This window comes from Ceratotherium simum, chromosome 33 (genome assembly GCF_057802395.1).
Source record: "Ceratotherium simum simum isolate JZ-2026a chromosome 33, ASM5780239v1, whole genome shotgun sequence".
NCBI classification, from domain to species: Eukaryota; Metazoa; Chordata; class Mammalia; order Perissodactyla; family Rhinocerotidae; genus Ceratotherium; species Ceratotherium simum.
In genome coordinates this window covers 16,356,532-16,375,452 of record NC_141932.1, presented here as the reverse complement: position 1 = coordinate 16,375,452, position 18,921 = coordinate 16,356,532, and the positions used below count along the sequence as shown (strand labels likewise).

The 18,921-nt window shown below is 54.8% G+C and overlaps 2 protein-coding genes across 3 annotated transcripts; one reads left to right on the top strand and one right to left on the bottom strand.

The window, feature by feature from the left end:
- The first annotated feature begins 1,717 nt into the window (after window positions 1–1,717).
- GIPR (gastric inhibitory polypeptide receptor) lies at window positions 1,718–9,237 on the top strand. 2 transcript variants are annotated; one of them, XM_004440160.3, is made up of 13 exons: window positions 1,718–1,877; window positions 2,283–2,382; window positions 2,901–3,008; window positions 3,559–3,662; window positions 4,313–4,416; window positions 4,612–4,756; window positions 5,888–6,047; window positions 6,255–6,315; window positions 6,628–6,697; window positions 6,825–6,913; window positions 7,005–7,143; window positions 8,811–8,852; window positions 8,946–9,237. In XM_004440160.3, the coding sequence occupies exons 1-13, from the start codon at window positions 1,806–1,808 to the stop codon at window positions 9,147–9,149; spliced, it is 1,398 nt and encodes a 465-aa protein (XP_004440217.1). In that variant the 5' UTR covers window positions 1,718–1,805; the 3' UTR covers window positions 9,150–9,237. The 2 variants fall into 2 exon arrangements, with proteins under 2 accessions (XP_004440217.1, XP_087277662.1); XM_087421536.1 differs by having other exon boundaries at window positions 8,811–9,237.
- Window positions 9,238–12,972: 3,735 nt separating this feature from the next.
- Window positions 12,973–18,482, bottom strand: SNRPD2 (small nuclear ribonucleoprotein D2 polypeptide). Its single transcript, XM_004440161.3, has 3 exons — window positions 18,320–18,482; window positions 16,487–16,666; window positions 12,973–13,236 (listed from the first exon to the last, which is right to left on the bottom strand). Coding segments are annotated over exons 1-3 (357 nt in total). The 5' UTR covers window positions 18,322–18,482; the 3' UTR covers window positions 12,973–13,061.
- Window positions 18,483–18,921: the final 439 nt, after the last annotated feature.

Here is an 18,921-nt window from a genome sequence, read left to right as displayed (position 1 = left end):
ATGTGACTGTATGTGACTTGCGAGTGCGGGTGAGGCTGTGATGGAGAGTTGTGTGTCTGTATGATCATGGCACTGGGTGTGACTGTGTGAGTGAGGGTGTTGGTGTGACAGTGTGACACTGGGAGCTTGTGAGGTGTGCTTTAGTGACAGTTGGGGAATGTGTGTTGGGATGTGACTGGACTCGGTCAGTGATTACGTGAAGTATGTGAGACGATGTGTGAGAGTGTTCATGGGTGTGCTTGTGTAACATTGTGTGTGACCTTCAGATTGTGTCATTCAAGGATTATATGACTGTGAGGAACCGTATAACTGTGCATATATTGAATCGACAGTCATTCTTTGAGCCTCTGCTCTGTGCCTAAACTTGTGCTGAGTGACACTGGGGACCCAGTGGTGACCGAGATGCCGTGAGGAATAGTGTGTGGGGTTCTGTGCTCTGCTTCTCTGTGGCTCAGGGTGTGGGACTGTGTGTGACACTGTGTGACTGCGGCTCTGTGTGCGATGGCTGGGACAGTGTGAGAGACTGTGCACTCTGGGAGGGGGGCTCCTCGGGACGATGACTCTGTGACTGCTCTCCCACGTGACCTTGAGTGACTGTGACACTCACACGCAACTGGCCCCCTCTCCCTCTCTCCAGGGCTCTGCCCCAGAGCTCCCAGCTCCTGTTCCCTGGCCTGCCCTGGCCACGCCCCTCCCCACCACCCCAGGCTGTCACCTCTTCCAGAGCCCAGGCGAGGCAGTGGAGACAGCAGCAGAGGCAGCCACACCAGCAGCAAGAGCAGGTCTGGAGACAGGTGAGGGCTTCCCCAATCCCACTCTGTTCCCCCTGCCCCCTTGTCCCCGCAAGTCTCTGCGTCGCTTTCTCTCTGTTTCTTAGCCCCTGCCTTTGTCTCTCCCTGTCTCTCTGTGCCCACCATCTCTAGCCTCCTCTTTGTCTCTTGGTATCTGTCTCCCACTCTCTGTTTCGCCTCTCGATGGCTCTGCTTACATACCCCTCTCTCTCTTTCCCCCATTCTCCATGTCTCTATCTCCTCCTGGTCTCCTAGCCCACATTTTTGTCTCTGTCTTTTGGTCTCTGGTCTCTTGCTGTGTGTCTCATTGCATCTCCGTCTCTATGTCTCTCAGTCTCTGTATTTCTGTCTCAGGGGTCTCTCACTCCAGTCTGTCTTTCTGGGGCTTCATCATTGATCCTCCCCCCTTCCGCCTTTCCCTACATGCTGCAGGGTTGGGGGTTAGACGGATTTCCAGGCATCTGGGCCCCTGCAGACCCAATCCCAGGGTCTGACGCCTCTCTAGTCCCTAAGGAGAGGGTTGTCCCATTGATTCTGGGCTTTACCCAGAGAGGGAAAGTTTTATAAGGTCGGGTTCTCACGGCGATTTGAAAACCCTTCGGGGTCGGAGAGTGGAAACTCCCAGGGTCATTGTGAGCTCCGTGCCTCACGGTTTCCGTGCCCTCCTCTCCAAGGCGGGCCCCAGGTCCCCCTGAATCTCAAGGTCTAGGCTCCGGGTGACCCCGCCCTCTGCAAACACCCCTCTTCCAGCGCCGCTGCCCCAGCAACAGTTAGGGGCGCGGGCCGGGAATCACGTGTTGGGTCCCGGCCTCGCCCCCTCCTCACGCTTCCCCTCTACCCCCAAAGCATCGCGCGTGGGGGCGGGGGCTGTCTCGGAGTCCAAGTGTATGAATCTTGGGGCTGGGTGGCGCCGGGGTTGGGGGCGGAGGCTCCTCACTCTGTTCTCGGACCCTCCAGGCCCCACTGTCCCTTCGTGACCAGACCCTTGGCCCCCCATGCTCCGCCACCCTCACGATGCCGAACGGTCCGCCCTGGCGGCTGCTACTGCTGCTCTTGCTGCGGGGACTGCTGCTGGGGAGGGCGGAGGTGAGGACCCAGGACCCTCAGGAAGTCAAGGGGAGGCCTGGGGATGGTTTTAAGTCTTCCCCCACTGCAAAGAGAATTTTAAGACTGCCCCGCTTGCCCAGATTCAAGGTTTGAGGGTCCTTTCCAGACCCTCCTCTTTCCCCAGCAAATCCTCTTGGTGATATCCAGCCACCCCCCTCCTCTCATTTTCCTGAAGGTTTTCAGGTCCCCCACAGCAACTCCCCTGGTGGTTTCTAGGCACCCCTCAAGACTTAGAAGAGGTTTCTAAGCCACCCAAGACTCCTGGGCAAAACAGGACAGCCTCTCCAAGACCCTCTAGGGTGTTTCCGGCCCACATGAACCATACTGCCTGGGAGCAGGGGTCGGTCGGTGGGGGGGGGGGGGCTCCCTTCTGTCTTTCCGTAGACAGGCTCTGAGGGGCAGACGGCGAGGGAGCTGTATTGGCGCTGGGAACGGTACCGAAGGGAGTGCCAGGAGACCCTGGAGGCCGCGGAGCCCCCTGCAGGTGTGACTGGGAAGGGGGTGGGCTGGGGCTGGGAGGGGTGGGCTTGGGGCAGGCCTAGGCCTGACGAGCGGGGCCTGAAAGAGAAGTCTAGGGTAGACGTGGGCTGGGTGGGGAAGGCCGGGGGGTGGCTTGGCCTGGGTGGGAAGGGCCTAGACCTGAGTGCGGTGGGGACTGGGGTGCAACTCGGATTAATGGGAAAAGCCTGAAATGGGCGGGGTCTTGGGCGAGGCTGCACCAGGTGGGTGGGGCCTGCAGTGGACTGCGAAGGGGGCGGAGTTTGGGGTGGAGCCTAGGAAAGACCTAGCAGAGTGGGAAGCGTCTGCGGCGGGAATCTGCCTGGTGGGAGGAGCCCAGAGTGGGCGGGGCCTGGGGCCTGGTGGGAGGAGCTGTGGCGGAGCAGGGGCCGGACCACCCCAGGTGGGCGGGGCTAGGGCGGGGCTTAAGTGTGGAAGGCGGAGGAGCCTTGGGCTCACGAAGCGGTAGATCCACTCAACGTCTGGCTCCCACGCCCACTCCAGGCCTCGCCTGTAACCGGTCCTTCGATATGTACGTTTGCTGGGACTACGCTGCACCCAACGCCACTGCCCGGGCGTCCTGCCCCTGGTACTTGCCCTGGCACCGCCACGGTGAGGTGCCCCCTGGACCCCAGGCCCTCTCCTGACACAGTTCCTAACCCGTGCCCCAGACGCCACTCCCCCGCACTCCTGCTCCTCTCTGTCCCCTGCTCCTCTTTGTCCGGCTGGGTGTCTACTCCTGTCTGCCCAACCGTGGCTGGGTCACCCTGACCCTGGCTCTGTCACAAAATGCCCTTTCTGTGTCTCAATATGTCTCTGAAGACCATCAGGTTCTAATTTTCTCTCCTTTTCACGAGTCTATCCATCTCTAGGCGTCTTAGTCTTCCTTGCCTAGCAAGCTATGTGGCTGCGGGTAGTTTAATTTCTTTATGCCTCAATTTCCTCATCTGTAAAATGAGGTTTATGAGAGTGCCAATTTCATAGGCTTGTTATGAATACCAAATTAATTAATATGTGTAAAATGCTATATAAGAGTTTATCATCATCATTATCATCTTTATCACTTTGGCTATCTCTCTCTGCCCTTGTCTCACAGTTTGCCTTTCTGTCTCCATCTCTCTCTTTCTCTGTGCCTCTGATCCCCTCCCCTCTTTCCCCGCAGTGGCTGCAGGGTTTGTCCTCCGCCAGTGTGGCAGTGATGGCCAATGGGGACCTTGGAGAGACCATTCTCAATGTGAGAACCCAGAGAAGAATGGGGCCTTTCAGGTGAGAAGAGGTGAGGGATTCCAGTTAGGATGTCCAGGGAGAGGTGAAAAGGCAGCAGCCTCAGGCTGAGCCTGAAACCCCTTGTATAGTTCAGGACTACTGTTCAGGTTCCAAGTGACAGAAACTCAATTCATACTTGCTTGAAGGAGAAAGAGAGAGAAATGTATTGGCTTCCGTGATTGACAAAGTATAAGGCTACAGCTTCAGGCACAGCTGGATCTAGGTGCTCAAATGACGTGGTTGGGAATCTCTTTGTTTCTCATCGTATTGTGCCTCTGTGCTGGTCTCATCTTTTCTGTGGGGTGGAAAAGGTGGCCCCATTAGCACCAGGCTCACACCCCACCAACCAACGCTGCGAGGAGACTAAGTTCTGTTCTCAATAGCTCCAACATATGCCCACCCTGAACTAATCACCGTGTGTGTGTGTGTGTGGTGGTGGTTGTGGGGTGTTAGATAGAATTCTCTGATTGGCTGGTCACATGCCCAGCGTTGGAGCTGAGGGATGGAGTCAGCCCCACTCCAACAAGAGCAGGTGGATCCCCAAGAGAAAACTGGGGTGCTGGGCAGGAACAAAGAGCAGGTGTCCTTCCAGCCCCTTTCTGGCCCTGGGGGGGAGAGCTGAGCCCTGCTCCTGTGTCCTCCTCCCCCAGGACCAAAGGCTGATCTTGGAGCGGCTGCAGGTTGTATACACCGTGGGTTACTCCCTGTCCCTTGCCACACTGCTGCTAGCGCTTCTCATCTTGAGTTTCTTCAGGTGGGACCCCCAGCCCTGAGCGGTGGCAGCAGAGACTGGGCCTCAATTTGCCCAGTAACATGGGGTGGTCAGGCTCCATCAGCAACAAGCATCCAATGGTGGTTCTGTGGAAGGGTGGGGGGGCGTGGTTAAGGGGCTCTGTGTGGCCCAGGACAGGTCTCCAGGGGTCCCCAGACTGCTTCCCCAATCCCCCAGGCGTCTGCACTGCACACGGAACTACATCCACATCAACCTGTTCACATCTTTCATGCTGCGGGCAGCAGCCATCCTCACCCGAGACCGCCTGCTCCGTCCAGCTGGCCCTTACCCTGGGGACCAGCCCCCTGCCCTGTGGAACCAGGTGAGCACCATCCCCCTCCTCCTCAGATTGGGAATCTGCCTCCTCTGCTGGGCCAGAAGCTTCCTAATCCCTTTACTGCCTCCTACACCATCAACAGTTTCTCTTTTTTGCCCCCTCCAAACACATGTGGAGAGGGACCCTTCCTAACGCAGCCTCCCCCATCATTGAACTCTCCCACCCCAACACCTCCGTTATTGGAATTTTCCATTCCCTTTCGCTCATTATCTCACCCATCACTGGACTTTTTCTCCAATGATAGAATTCCCCTGCTGGAGGTGAGGCAGCGACAGGATGGCAGAAGCTAACTGGTGGGGGGACTCAGTAGATACCAATTTGTTACTGGGAGACAAAGCGGGAGAGACTACAGGCTGGGAGCAGAGGCAGAAAAACTACCTGGTAGCAAGTTGGGCCATACCAATAGTTAAGAAGCCTTGAGGTGGAAGAGTCCATTTGCTGGTGGGAGAGGGGTGATGAGATGGGAGAAACGTTTTGATAGGTGGAGTAGTTGAGTTCAATTCTTAGAAGGAGATGAGGTGGGAGAGGCCATATTTGGGGAGGCTAATATAACAAGATGGAAGACAGCAATTATTAAAGAGGCTAGGGTGGGAGAGTTCATATAGGGGAAGAGAATAGGGTGAGAGAAACCAACCACAGGGGCCGGCCCCATGGCTTAGCGGTTAAGTGCGCGCGCTCCGCTGCTGGTGGCCCGGGGTTCGGATCCCGGGCGCGCACCGACGCACTGCTTCTCCGGCCATGCTGAGGCCGCATCCCACATACAGCAACTAGAGGGATGTGCAGCTATGACATGCAATTATCTACTGGGGCTTTGGGGGGGGAAATAAATAAAGAAAAAAAATTAAGAAACCAACCACAGATACCATCCTTTGGTGATATAAAGTGGGAGGAGAATATTTTTTTTTTTTAAGATTTTATTTATTTATTTTTTCCCCCCAAAGATCCGAACCCGGGTCGCCAGCAGTGGAGCACGCTCACTTAACCACCAAGCCACGGGGCCGGCCCTTGGGAGGAGAATATTTGATGGCAAGAGATGGGGGTGGAAGGACTACCAGGAATGCTTGGGGACACCCTGGCGGCCCTGACTGCCCCCTCCCCCTGTGTGGCCACCCCCAGGCTCTGGCTGCCTGCCGCACCGCCCAGATCGTGACCCAGTACTGCGTGGGTGCCAACTACACGTGGCTGCTGGTGGAGGGCGTCTACCTGCACAGCCTCCTAGTGCTCGTGGGAGGCTCCGAGGAGGGCCACTTCCACTGCTACCTGCTCCTCGGCTGGGGTGAGCCCCGACCCGGTCCCCTGCCCAGCCCGGTGCGCCGCGCTCCCCCGACCACCCTGCTGGTCTGCCTCAGGGGGTCTCCTCCCCTCTCTAGGCTTCTGCCTCCCCACCCCGGCGGGACAATTCCGCGGGTCTTGGGTCTGGCGGGGCCCGTGCGCGCTCTGACAGCTGCGGCGGGGTGGGGGGCGGGGGCCGGGGTCTGCGCAGGGGCCCCCGCGCTTTTCGTCATCCCCTGGGTGATCGTCAGGTACCTGTACGAGAACACGCAGTGAGTCGCCGGGGTCTGGGGCGGGGCCTGGGGGTGGGCGGAGCTTCGAGGGACGTGGGCGGGGCGTGATAGAAACGTGGGGAGGTTCTGATGGCAGCCGGGGGCTTGGAGGGAACGCGGGTGGGGTCTAAAGGCATGGGGAGCTTGGAAAGATTGTGTTCCCGGACTACTGGAAGAGGAGGAATGAGGGCGGGGCTTTAAAGGAATGTGGGTGTGGCGCTAAGGAAGGTGGGCGGGGCCTGGGGAGTGAATGTACGTGATCCCTTGAGTCCAGGGGTTTTGTCTCTCTTAGCTCTACTCCCCCTCCCCCAGGTGCTGGGAGCGGAATGATGTCAAAGCCATTTGGTGGATCATACGCACCCCTATCCTCATGACCATCTTGGTAGGGCCGGCCCCGCCTCCTCCAGGCCGTCCTCAGGGATTTCCCATCCTGGGAAGCGGGGCGGGGCGCCACCCTCTGCCCCCCAGCGAGGGATCGAGGCTGGTTTAGCCTCGATCTCTCCCCGCAGATTAACTTCCTCATCTTTATCCGCATTCTTGGCATCCTCCTGTCCAAGCTGAGGACGCGGCAGATGCGCTGCCCGGACTACCGGCTGAGGTGAGGGAGGGTGCTGGGGACGGAGGGGAAGGGGGCCGGGTGCGAGATGGGGCCCCGGGGCCGCGGGATTACTACTGCTCTGTGCCCCCAGGCTGGCTCGCTCCACGCTGACGCTGGTGCCCCTGCTGGGCGTCCACGAGGTGGTGTTTGCTCCCGTGACGGAGGAACAGGCCCGGGGCGCCCTGCGCTTCGCCAAGCTGGGCTTTGAGATCTTCCTCAGCTCCTTCCAGGTGCTCAGGAGGGGGGCAGGGGCCACACTCCTCGACCCTGGGGCCCTCCTCCCCCAGGGGGTACAAGGGCCTCAATCATCCTCTGGCAAAGCCACTGAATGGGGTGTGAAATGGGACTTTGCTCATTCATTCTACACAAAATACTGAGTTAGCTGTCCTGGGCTGGGGAAGCAGCAGGAAGCAAGACAAGACACCAGCAGTACTGCCTGCTGGTGAAGATCGGGGCCTTTGAGGCCAGACAGGGCTGGAGCCAAATTCAGGCCTGTCACTTCCCATCTCTGTGGCCTCAGGGTCAGAGCTACGTGAGGCAAGAGAGGTACCTAAGGCGTAAAATGTAAAGAGATGCCCGCTCCAAAATTTCAGGCTGACCCTGCCCTGGCTTGCCCTGCCCTAGTCCCCAGGCTGCTTCACCTTGTTGGGCCTCAGTTTTCTCATCTCTAAAGTGGGGGCAATACCAGTCTCACCTCACAAGGCTGTTCATTCATTAAATTCTGCAAACATTTATCAAACACAGAACTATGTGCTAAACACTCTTCTAGGGAGTGGGGATACGGCCGAGAACTACATTGTCCCTACCCTCAGGTGGGAGAGACAGACACTAAACATGCTACATAAGTAAAATGAACAGAATGGCAGATGTGCCTAGAGGGGGGGAAAAAAGGAAGAAAATAGAGGTGAGGAGCAGACGAAGGATGGGGTTATAGACAGGGGGTCGGGGAAGGCCCGGCTGAGAAAACGTGGGAGCAGAGACCCCCAAGAAGGTGAGGGAACAAGCCAGGCACATATTTGGGGAAAATGTTCCAGGAAAAGAAACAGCAAGTGCAAGATCCCTGAGGCAGGAGGGTACCTGTCACAATGGGGGAAGGCCATTGGGTCTGAAGCAGAGGGAGCCACGGGAGCAAGGGGACATAGGACAGAGGACAGAGAGGTGAGGTACCCGGGCACACTCTTGGGCCAAGTGAGGACTTTGGCTTTTTCTCCGAGTGAGGCAGGAGCCGTGGGAGGGCTCTGAGCAGAGCGATGTGATCAGAGTCAGATTTTCACAGCATCGTGAAAAGTAATAATAAGATAATATCGTAATAATAACATAAAGAATTGATTTGTATTAATTTATCAAGTAATTTCTTAATTATAAATATATTTTATATTTATTTAAATTTATATGTAAAACATGTATAAACTTGTATAAACTTGTATAAACTGTATAAATGCAGAACTAAGTCTTAATTGAAAGTAATTTATTAATAATAACATATAATATTATATAGTTATCAGATTAAGAAAGATTTGACACTATGTGCCAGGCACTACAGCTTCTTGTGTATTATTAATACTTCAGTTCTCACCAGCACCGCTGTGTTATTACCCCATTTTCCAGATGAAGAAACTGAGGCACAGAGGGGTTAGGCAGCTTGCCCAGGTGGGGAAGAAATTGGGGAGGTGGTTGTCACGTGCTGGCAGCCTCCCTCCAGGGTCCCCTGTCCTGATTGCACAGCAAACCGGCAAGGGCGAGGCGGGAGCCAGGAGCCGGGGAGGTGACCGTTGTGATCTAGGACCAGGGTGGCGGCAGCTGAGGTGGTCTGGGGCCTGACAGGGGTCCCGGCTCATTAGGAGGGTGTTTCTACTCCTGCCCCCGGCCCCGGTTTAACTTGCGCCTGGTCCGGCAGGGCTTCCTGGTCAGCGTCCTCTACTGCTTCGTCAACAAGGAGGTAGGGAGAGCCCCGGCCCGCCGCCCGCGCCCTCTGGCGGCCGCGCGGGGAACGGCGCGCCCGGCGCCGGCCCTGAGCGCCGTCCCGTTGCAGGTGCAGTCGGAGATCCGCCGCGGCTGGCACCGCTGCCGCCTGCGCCGCGGCCTCGGCGAGGAGCAGCGCCAGCCCCCGCAGCGCGCCTTCCCGACCGTGCCCTCGGGCTCCGGCCCCGGCCGGGTCGTCACCGGCCGCGCTCTGTCCTCGGGGACCCTCCCGGGGCCTGGGGATGTCAGCCCGGTCTTGGAAAGTTACTGCTAGGGAGCAGGATTCTTGTGTCCTTTCAGTTAGCACGTGTTTATTAAGCGCCTACTGTGTACCAGGCCTGGTGTGGAGGGCGCTGGGGAAATGGGGTGGGGGGAGGAAACAAGACAAGGGCCCTGTTCTCCTGGAGATCACAATTGAGTCAGGGAATCAGACTGTGAAGACAAATCAAGTTATATACACATGGTGTGGAACGGCTAATGAAGAAAAATTAGACGGGGGCCTAGGGTGGTCCGGGAGGGCATCTCCGAGGAGGTGTCATTTAAGCCATGCCCAAAAGAGCTGAAGGAGACAGCTTTGGGAAGACCTGGTGGCCAAGATTCTAGGTAGAAGGACCAGCATCTGCAAAGGCCCTGGGGCAGGAAGGAGCTTGGCCGTGTCTGAGGAACACAAAGGAGCCTGCATGGCTGGAGTGGGATGAGTTAGAGCCAACAGATGGGGAGAGAGAAGTGGGCAGGGGCACAAGAGTTTGGATTTTATTCCAGGTGCGTTGACAATTCTTAGCAGGAGCATCTCGTGGGCTAATATTTTAAACAGATCCTTGTCTGCCCTGTAGGGGAACAGATTATTAGGGGCAGGGGTGGAAGCTGGGAGCCCGGTGAGGAGGATAGTGCAGGGGGGAGTATGGTGGCTGGACCAGCATGGCAGCCTCATTGGGATGTGAATCTGTTGGATTCTGGAGCTATTTTAAAGGTCGAACTGAGGATTTGCCAATGGATCACATGAAGAAAGTGTAGCAAGGAGAGAAGTCAAGGAGGACTCCTAGGTTTGGGATGGAGAGAGGAGATCAGGAGCTCGGGTTCAGGGCGGGGAGAACCGAGCGCTCTTTGGACATGTAAGCTGGGGAGAAGGGTCTGGAGCCCTCAGGAGAGGTACAGTTGGAGACAGAAATGTGACAGCATTAGAGGCCAGACAGGAGGATGCTGCGTGTAGATATAAACATGGGCAATTCGGGGCAGGCCTCAGAGCTGACACCTGCATCCAGAGAGGCCAGGGCCATTGCTAGCCCGGAAGTGTGAATACCCTCCTGGCGGCCCCTGGGACCTGGGAGAATTAGGGGGAAACGCTGATGCCTCATTGTGGCTGGACCACCTGTACACACCCAAGACCCTCACTCCGAAATCCTTCCCCCACACACATACACACTTAGATTCAGTTAGTCCCTGAGTGTTGTCTTTTATTTCCCTTGGAGTCCCCAGCTCCCTGGACAGATACAGCCCAGAGCAGCTGAACTCAGAGTCCTTTCAAGCATGTGGCCCTGCGGGGGCCCCTGTGGGTTCTAGGGGGGTGGGGGCCCTAGGGCAGGGCCCTTGTAAATAAAGCATGAGAAACAGTTGTGTCTTTGTGTATGGGATGGGAGAATCTTCTTGGCCAGGCTGTAAAGGGAAATGACCTCGTGGCTGGCTGGCTGTGGTGGCCTTGCACCCTCTGGAGGGTAGCACCGCCCAGCTTCAGCCACGTGTTGCCACGAGAACACTGACATCACGCTGCCACTGTCCCCCCTGCCCCAATTGGGAATGTTCACTTGATCTGATACTTAACTATTTGTAGTGTATACAGTTAAAATGACACGTGTGTGTGCCAGTCATTTTCTGAGGGCTGCTATTCTAGAAAGGTAGTGTAGGAATAGGAGAGCTGCAGGAACCAGCCTGGTTCAAATCTTAGTTTGGCCATTTATGAGCTGTGTGACTTGGAGACAATTTCCAACTTTTCTGTGCCTCAGTTTCCACTTCTGGAAAATGGGTATAATGATGGTACCTGCATCCTAGGGCTGCCTGAGATTCCAATGAGTTACTCTTAGGATACTGCCTGAAAGCCTTTGGGCAGTGGGGTGGGTAAAGAGGTGGGGAAGGAAATCCAGATTGATGCCAAGCAGGGTGCCGGACTGGAACGTTTGCAGCCAGCCTGCAAGACAGGGAAACCAATTCCCACTTCCCGGGTGGTTACAAGTCAACAATGGGGGACGGGGCGAGATTTCAGGGCCGACACTCCAGGGCTTGTGCTGCCCTTACTCCTGCACAAGAACCAAATCCTCGGGGAAGTCTTCCACCGCAGCACCATCACCCCGCTTTACAGATGAGGATACCGCGGCTCCATCCTGCTCCCGCAGTCGAGACTGCTCATGAGGCCCTGTTCCTAGGTTTGAATGGCTCCATAGTTTCCTGAGTGACCCTGGGCAAGTCACTTACCCTCTCTGGGCCTCAGGTGTCTCATCTGTAAAATGGGATGGTTCTAGTATCCATGTCTCAGATGGTTGTTCCAGTTAGATGCGGACCACTCAGTGAATGTGTGCCTTTAAAACCTCACCGTGGGGGCCGGCCCTGTGGCTTAGTGGTTAAGTGCGCGTGCTCTGCTACTGGCGGCCTGGGTTTGGATCCCAGGCGCGCACCGATGCACCGCTTCTCCAGCCATGCTGAGGCTGCGTCCCACATACAGCAACTAGAAGGATCTGCAATTATGACATACAACTATCTACTGGGGCTTTGGGGAGAAAAAGGAGGAGGACTGGCAATAGATGTTAGCTCAGGGCTGATCTTCCTCACACACACAAAAAAAACGAAACTCACAGCGTCACCTGTGTGTGTCAGACATGTCATTTGATCCTGACCTCAGGCCTGCAAACTCCTGCACCTGCCTGGCGCTTGGCCCTATCTGAGAACAGAGACGCAGGCAGAGACAGAACACAGAGAGACATGGGGGAAGGGGGAAGGAGGAGTGTGATGTGTGCACATCAGAGGAAGACACGGATCTTCCTTAATCGCCCCCAGTAAGTAAGCCCCCCCCCCCCCCCGTCTTCCCACCTGTCTCCCTGTGTTTGTCAGAGAATTTGTCTCCAAGGTCATTAAGCTGTGATGTGAGGGCAGCAGAGCTGAGGGCTGAGCCACAGGCTCAGGAGCAGTGTAGGTAAGAAGCACAGCATCACCACTTCCTTGCTGGGTACCTCTGGGGAAACGCCATCACCTCTCCGGGCCTCAGTTCCCTCCTCTGAAAATGGAGGTAATAAATAACAGGGCCTGGGGCCGGCCCCGTGGCTTAGCGGTTAAGTGTGCGCGCTCCGCTGCTGGCGGCCTGGGTTTGGATCCCAGGCGCGCACCGACGCACCGCGTGTCAGGCCATGCTGTGGTGGCGTCCCATATAAAGTGGAGGAAGATGGGCCCGGATGTTAGCTCAGGGCCAGTCTTCCTCAGCAAAAAGAGCAGGATTGGCATGGATGTTAGCTCAGGGCTGATCTCCTCACTAAATAAATAAATAAAATAAAATAAAATAACTAACTAACTAACTAACAAGGCCTGCTCCGAGTTGTCAGGAGAAGTCTGAACAGCACGGGACCTGGGGCCTGGCACCCTGACAACCCAGCAGGTGTTACCCATCATCACCATCAGCATTTGGGTACTAACTGCTTTATTCGTGCATCACCACCTCCTGTCAGCGAGCGCCACCAGGGGCTCTCCTGGGCACTGCTGTGTCCCCAGCATTCCAACACAGGCCTGGGCACACAGGAGGCACTTGGAGGATTGTTTCCTGACTGAACAAATGGAAAAAAAGACTAAAAGGAATTGTGAGTGAGACCGACTTATCAAGAGAGAGGCAGGAAAGGAGAGAGAGAGAGTGATGAGAAGCTAGAAAAGACTAAAAGGGAAAAGAGAGCAAAAGCTCTCTCCATCCAACCTAGTCACTTGGCAGATGGGGAAAGTGAGGCCTGGAGGGGCAGGGACAGGGCCTCGTCGCTCGATCCAGTCTGCGATCGGCCCCACACCCAGCTGCCTCCCTCCCCCGAGTCCACCCCGCTCACGAGGCCCCGGCAAGAGACAGGCACCACTAGAAAAAACACAGGACTTTACTATCGCCATCACACAGGGCAGGTCTTCGCAGGATGAGGGAGCGAGTCCCGCCGGCGGGCGGGAGGCCCTACTTGCCGGCGATGAGCGGGTTCCGCAGGACCACGATGACCGAGTCTCCGCGCAGGAACATCTTGGAGATGTAGCGGTCCTTGTTGACGGGCTTGGACTTCTTCTTGCCTTTGCCGCTCTTGGGAACCTCAGTCCACATCTCCTTCACGTTCTCCAGCACCATGTTGCAGTGCCTGGGGGGGCGGGGAGGCACCGGGAGTGAGGGGGGGCCTTCTGACAAGGCCCTCATCTGACACGCCCCCTCCGTGCCTCAGTTTCCTCCTCTCTAGAATGGAGACATGCCTGCTACCTGCCTCATAGGGCTGTGTGAAGATTAAATGCATCAATACAGTGTTTTTATCAAGTACTTAGAACAGGGCCCGGCACAGGATCAAGGCAAATGAAATGGTTCTACTTGTGCTTTTTCTAAAACTCCCAGTATTTCGGGAGACATCAGCAAAGGGGCTCCCCTCTCCACAGACCCAGAGGCCCCTGGGCCCGAAGTGGTCTCCACTGTCTTGCTTTGTCCCTGTCTTCAAGGTGCCAGGTGGGCACCTGTGATGACAGTCTGGATTAGCTCGCATAGCAGATGCTTGCAATGAATACAGCAATGAATGCAATGGATGTTATCCCTGCCCTCACGAGGTCTGCATTCTGTTCCAGCGAGGGGAGAACGCAAAGCAAGTGAGCAGGGAGACCTGTAACATCCGGTCAGGTGATGGTAACCGCTATGAAGGAAGATGAAAGTGATAGAAGGATACAGGGAAATATTACCAAGTGGTAAGAAAAAAAGAAAGAAATTAAGAAGAGCAAGGAAGCTGTGTGCCTTGCTATGGAGTAACCTCCAGCAGAGACCACTGAGTGAAAAAGGAAGGTAGGGAATAGTGTGCGTGTAAAGTTATCTTACAGGACAAAAGGGGTAGAAGTGTATATACCACCCACTTGCTTGTACAATACAGAATCCTTAGAAGACGCCTGGAGATTGGTGGCAGCGGGCTGACCTAGGTAGACTGGGGATGAGCCGGATGGAAACTTCACTGGACCGTTATTACTGTTTTTGGGATCATGTGCAAATATTACCAAGTCAGAGAAAATAAGTTAAAAAAAAAAAAAACCAGTCTACCAATATGGAAACATCTCCAGGGTATATTAAGTGAAAAAGCCAAGGTCTAAAACCATGTAGTGTGCCATTAGCAGTGATTTTAAAATAAAAGAATAAAAGCACCCTCCCGTAACTATATGTATGATGTTCTGTTCACATAATACTCCTGAGGGGAGACTCCAGACATCCATGTGGGGTCCCTGGGGAGGGCAACTGGGGGGCAGGGAGGAAAGACTTGCTCTTCACTGGGGGCCTTTTGTATCTTTTGAATTTTGCCTCAACGGCATGCAGTGCTCACTCAGGAAAGTGACATAAGTAATTAAGTAAATAAATAAGGGGTCAGGTTAGGAATGCCTTAGCTGACTCACAGCAATGTCCTCAGACTACTGATATGTGTGAAAAAGAAGATGCACAAAAGCATATGGAGGGGCCGGCCCGGTGGCATAGTGGTTAAGTGCTCATGCTCCGCTGCTGGCGGCCCGGGTTCGGATCCCGGGCGCGCACTGACGCACCGCTTGTCAGGCCATGCTGTGGCGGCGTCCCATATAAAGTGGAGGAAGACGGGCACAGATGTTAGCCCAGGGCCAGTCTTCCTCAGCAAAAAGAGGAGGATTGGCATGGATGTTAGCTCAGGGCTGATCTTCCTTAAAAAAAACAAGAAAAAAAGAAAAGCATATGGAAGACTCTATTAAACACCACACAAGACCCCTTGGATGTATGTGCGTGAGTTAAACGTGGCAGGACACGTACTAGCATGGGAGGCTGATATGCAGGCACAGGAGGAAGTTAGAGGAAAAGGGAAAAAAGAGCCAAGTTAAAAAAAAAAAATACCACCACCTATTAAGCATTTACCAAGCACCCAGACCTCTAAGCACATTCCAAACATTAATCTGTCAACCTTCACTGCATCTCACCTGCAGGAGGTAACCATTAGTGTCACCACCAGCCTCGAGAGCAGGAAACTGAACCCAGTGGGATGAAGTGACTCAGCCAAGGTCACACAGAGCCTGTGTTCGAATCCAGGTCCATTTGCCTGCTTGTGCTCGGCCTTCCTGTTGTTCTCATTCTCATTTTACTCAAGTGGAAACTGAGGCTCAGAGCAAAAGACTTGTTCACGGTCACACAATAGCTAGTGGCAAAAACGTTCTAGAATTTTCAGCCTCACCACACTACTGTGAGGAAAGCACTAACCACATGCTAACTAAAGGTTGCAGGTTCTGTGTTTACAGAGCATTTACCATGTGTTAGGTACTGAGCCAAGTATTTCTCATACATAATAATGTTTAATCTGCACAACTGTACAATGAGGAGTATTATGATGATGCACATTTTGCAGATAGGGAAACTGAGGCCCAGAGAGGAAAAATCACTTGCTATTCCCTCTGCCTGAAACACTCAGACCCTAGCTTGCTCCTTTATTTTTCTTTTGGTGAGGAAGATTCGCTCTGAGCTAACATCTGTGCCAATCTTGCTCTTTTTTTTTTTTTTTGGCTTGAGGAAGATTAGCCCTGACCCAACACCTGTGCCAACCTTCCTCTATTTCCTATGTGGGCTGCTGCCACAGCATGGCTTGACGAGTAGTGTAGGTCCGCACCTGGGACCTGAACCTGCAAACCTGGGCCACTGAAGCAGAGAGCACGGGACTTAACCACTACGCCACGGGGCTGGCCCCGCTCGCTCCTTCATTTTATTCAACTTGTTCACTGTTGCCTCTTCCGACCAGACCTCTCTGATTACATCTAAGACAGCACCCCCTTCTCAGAACTCCACCCTCTTACCTTTACTTTTCTTCATACAACTTGCCATCATCTGTCTTTACGACACATTATTTATGTGCTTGCTGCTGGCTTTCTTACCGACAGCATAAGCTCCCTGAGTATAGGACCCAGGTTTGTTTTAGTCACTGCTATATCTCCAGAGCCTCACACAGTACCTGGCACGGGTGGACACGCTATGTCACAACTGCAAAAAAGGATCAGGAGCATCCTGTGCGCCAGATGCGGTACTTCTAATGACCCACTATACTTCACCTATATTAAGTCACTGAATCTTTGCAACCACCATGATCACTGCCACTGTATGCATGAAAGTCACTTGCCAAAGGTCACATGGCTGCTAAGAGGAAGAGTTGGGGCGTGACCCCGGGAGGACTGGCTGCCAAGTACATGGCCACAACCACTGTACTTCACAGCTGGAGGGGCAACAAGGGACAGTCACACTTCGGGGTTTTGAGATACTATGCCCCGGGCTTCTGAGAAACCCTTTATTCCGGCTCCGTACAGGGCAGCTGGCAGTGCTTCTCCAGGCCTGGACAGAACACCTCCCAAGACCCAGGCGCTCACCTGTCGAAGGCCTTCACGCGGCCCAGGAGCTTCTTGTTGTTGCGACAGTTAATGAGCACTTGGGTGTTGTTCTTGACGGACTGCGTGAGCACGGAGAGGGGACCCGTGTTAAACTCCTCCTCCTCCCGCTTCTGCAGCTCCTCCGGGGTCATCTCACTCTTGGGCTTGTTGAGGAGGCTCCTGAGTGGGCAAGCATGGAACCCGTGAGTGAGAGGGCCTGGCTGGAGCGTGGGTGGTCATGGCCTGTGCTCAGGCCTCCCCGACCTTGCCCCAACACACCCACCACCCCTGCTCAGTCTTCTCGCTTGGCAGCACCATTAGGCTGCCTAACCGACATTTCTAACCCTGCACCTCTTAGGTTGGGCTCCAAATCTCCCAACCACCCCGACCTGCTCTATCCATAGCCTTCCTCAGCTCCGTCACTGGCACCTCCACCCTTCTAGCTCTTTAAGCAAAAACTCCGAGGTCAACTTGACTCCTCTCTCTCTCTTTTTCTTGCTGAGCAAGATTAGCCCTGAGCTAACATCTGTGCCAATCTTCCTCTATTTTGTATGTGGGTTGCTGCCACAGCATGGCTGACGAGTGGTGTAGGTCCGTGCCCAGGATCTGAACCCATGAAGCTGAGCCGCCAAAGCAGAGCACACTGAACTTAACCACTACGCCACGGGACCGGCCTGACTCTTCTCTTTCTTTCTCTCACATCCTACATTCAATCTGTCAGCAAGTCCTGTCATGGGCCTTTCAAATATATCCAGAAAACAATAAAATAAAATATATCCAGAATCTGACCATTTCCTACCAGGGCCTAAAGCTCCGTCATCTCTCTCCTAGGGTCTTACTGGTCTCCCTGCCTCCACCCATGCTCCCCAACAGTCTGTTCTCCAGACTTAAGTCATATCATCTCACTCTTCAAAACCCTCCCATGGCTCCCTTCTTGGTGTAAAAAGTAAAATCCAACGTTTTTACAATGCCCTACATCTGCCCCCTTCTAGCTCTTCCAGCCACAGTGGCCTCCTCTGCGGTCCTTGAAGATATCACGCAAACTTTCATCCTGGGCCTCTGCATTTGCTTTTCTCTCAGTCTAGACACCCCCCCCCCCCCCCCCCCCGCCCAGGTATCTTTGTGGTTCGCTCTCTCACTTTCTTCAGGTCTTCGCTCAAGTGATGCCTCCTCATTGTGTCCCTCAGTCTCTCAAAACTGGCATTCCCCATTGTTTTTCTGCTGCTCCATTATTTCTTCATCCATAGCCCTGGTCACCTAACACACCATATACTTTACCTGTTTATCATCATTACATTTATGCTTCTTCCCACCCCACAAGCTGCAGCGGCGGACTTTTTCTTGGGGAGGGAGACAACTCACTGATGTATCTAAAGCAGTGCCTGATACATGCGCAGTCAATAAATAATTACTAAGTGAATAAATAACTCAAATCATTCCGGGGACTCGTTATCCGTAAAAGTTGCGAATTAGGTCGAAAAGCTCATAAGATCCGGTTAAGTCCCTTACCTCAAACCGTTATTCCTACAAGTCCGCACTGCCCTCTCCCAGGTTCTTTATTCGTAAAATCACTGCCCCTTAACATTCATTTCAACAAGACTAAGCATTTGGGAAAGCCCTCGCCCGTTATCTGATAAAGCCGTTCCCTCTCCCGAAGTCAGGATCCGCCAAAGGCCCCACGCCCGTGCGCAAACTCATCAGGAGAAAAGTACGCCACTTTAACCCTAAACTCTCTGCCCCCGCCCCCCGCTCTGCCCACCCCCTTCCACCGGTAAGCGGCCCAGTTCACACCCTCAACCCCACTCCCGCCACCTAAGCCCGGCCCGGCCTCACATGGTGGCAGCGACTGCGTTCTCAACGCACTCCCGTCTTCTCCGCGTTGCTTCTGCCTCTAAAGAGAGAGCGACAGGCGGGACTTCCGCTTCCGGCAGCCCACTTCCGTGGGCGCCTGCGCACACCCAACCCCGCGACTGGGGGCGTGGCCTGTTGCCATAGCGATCCCCGCCCGCCCGGCCCAGCGGCGGGAGACGAGCGTTGCGTAGTGGTTCGAGGCCATTCGGAACCTTATGGGGCAGATGTTCACGACCACGGAGAGGAAAAGAAAGCGGGTTCAACCCAAACCATTTTGTCGTAGAACGGCACAGGTTGAAGGAGGGAAAGGACACGCCGTTTCCAAATACCCGCCGGCCCTGCCTCCGGGGGCGCGGCCTCCGCGAAGCGAATCCGCTCCTCGCTTCAGGGATGGACCCCGCCCCTTTCCCCTCGGGGGCTGGTCATTTACGTGTCTATTGATCTTTCCGACTCCGCGTAACCAATCCTCTGCCTACATCCGGAGGGGCGTGGACCTGCGCCCCGGAGGGCGCCTGTTTAACGTGATCAAACGCTTCTCATTGGCTTCTCCTCCTCCGCTGAGGCGGAGTCCACCCCTTCCGCGC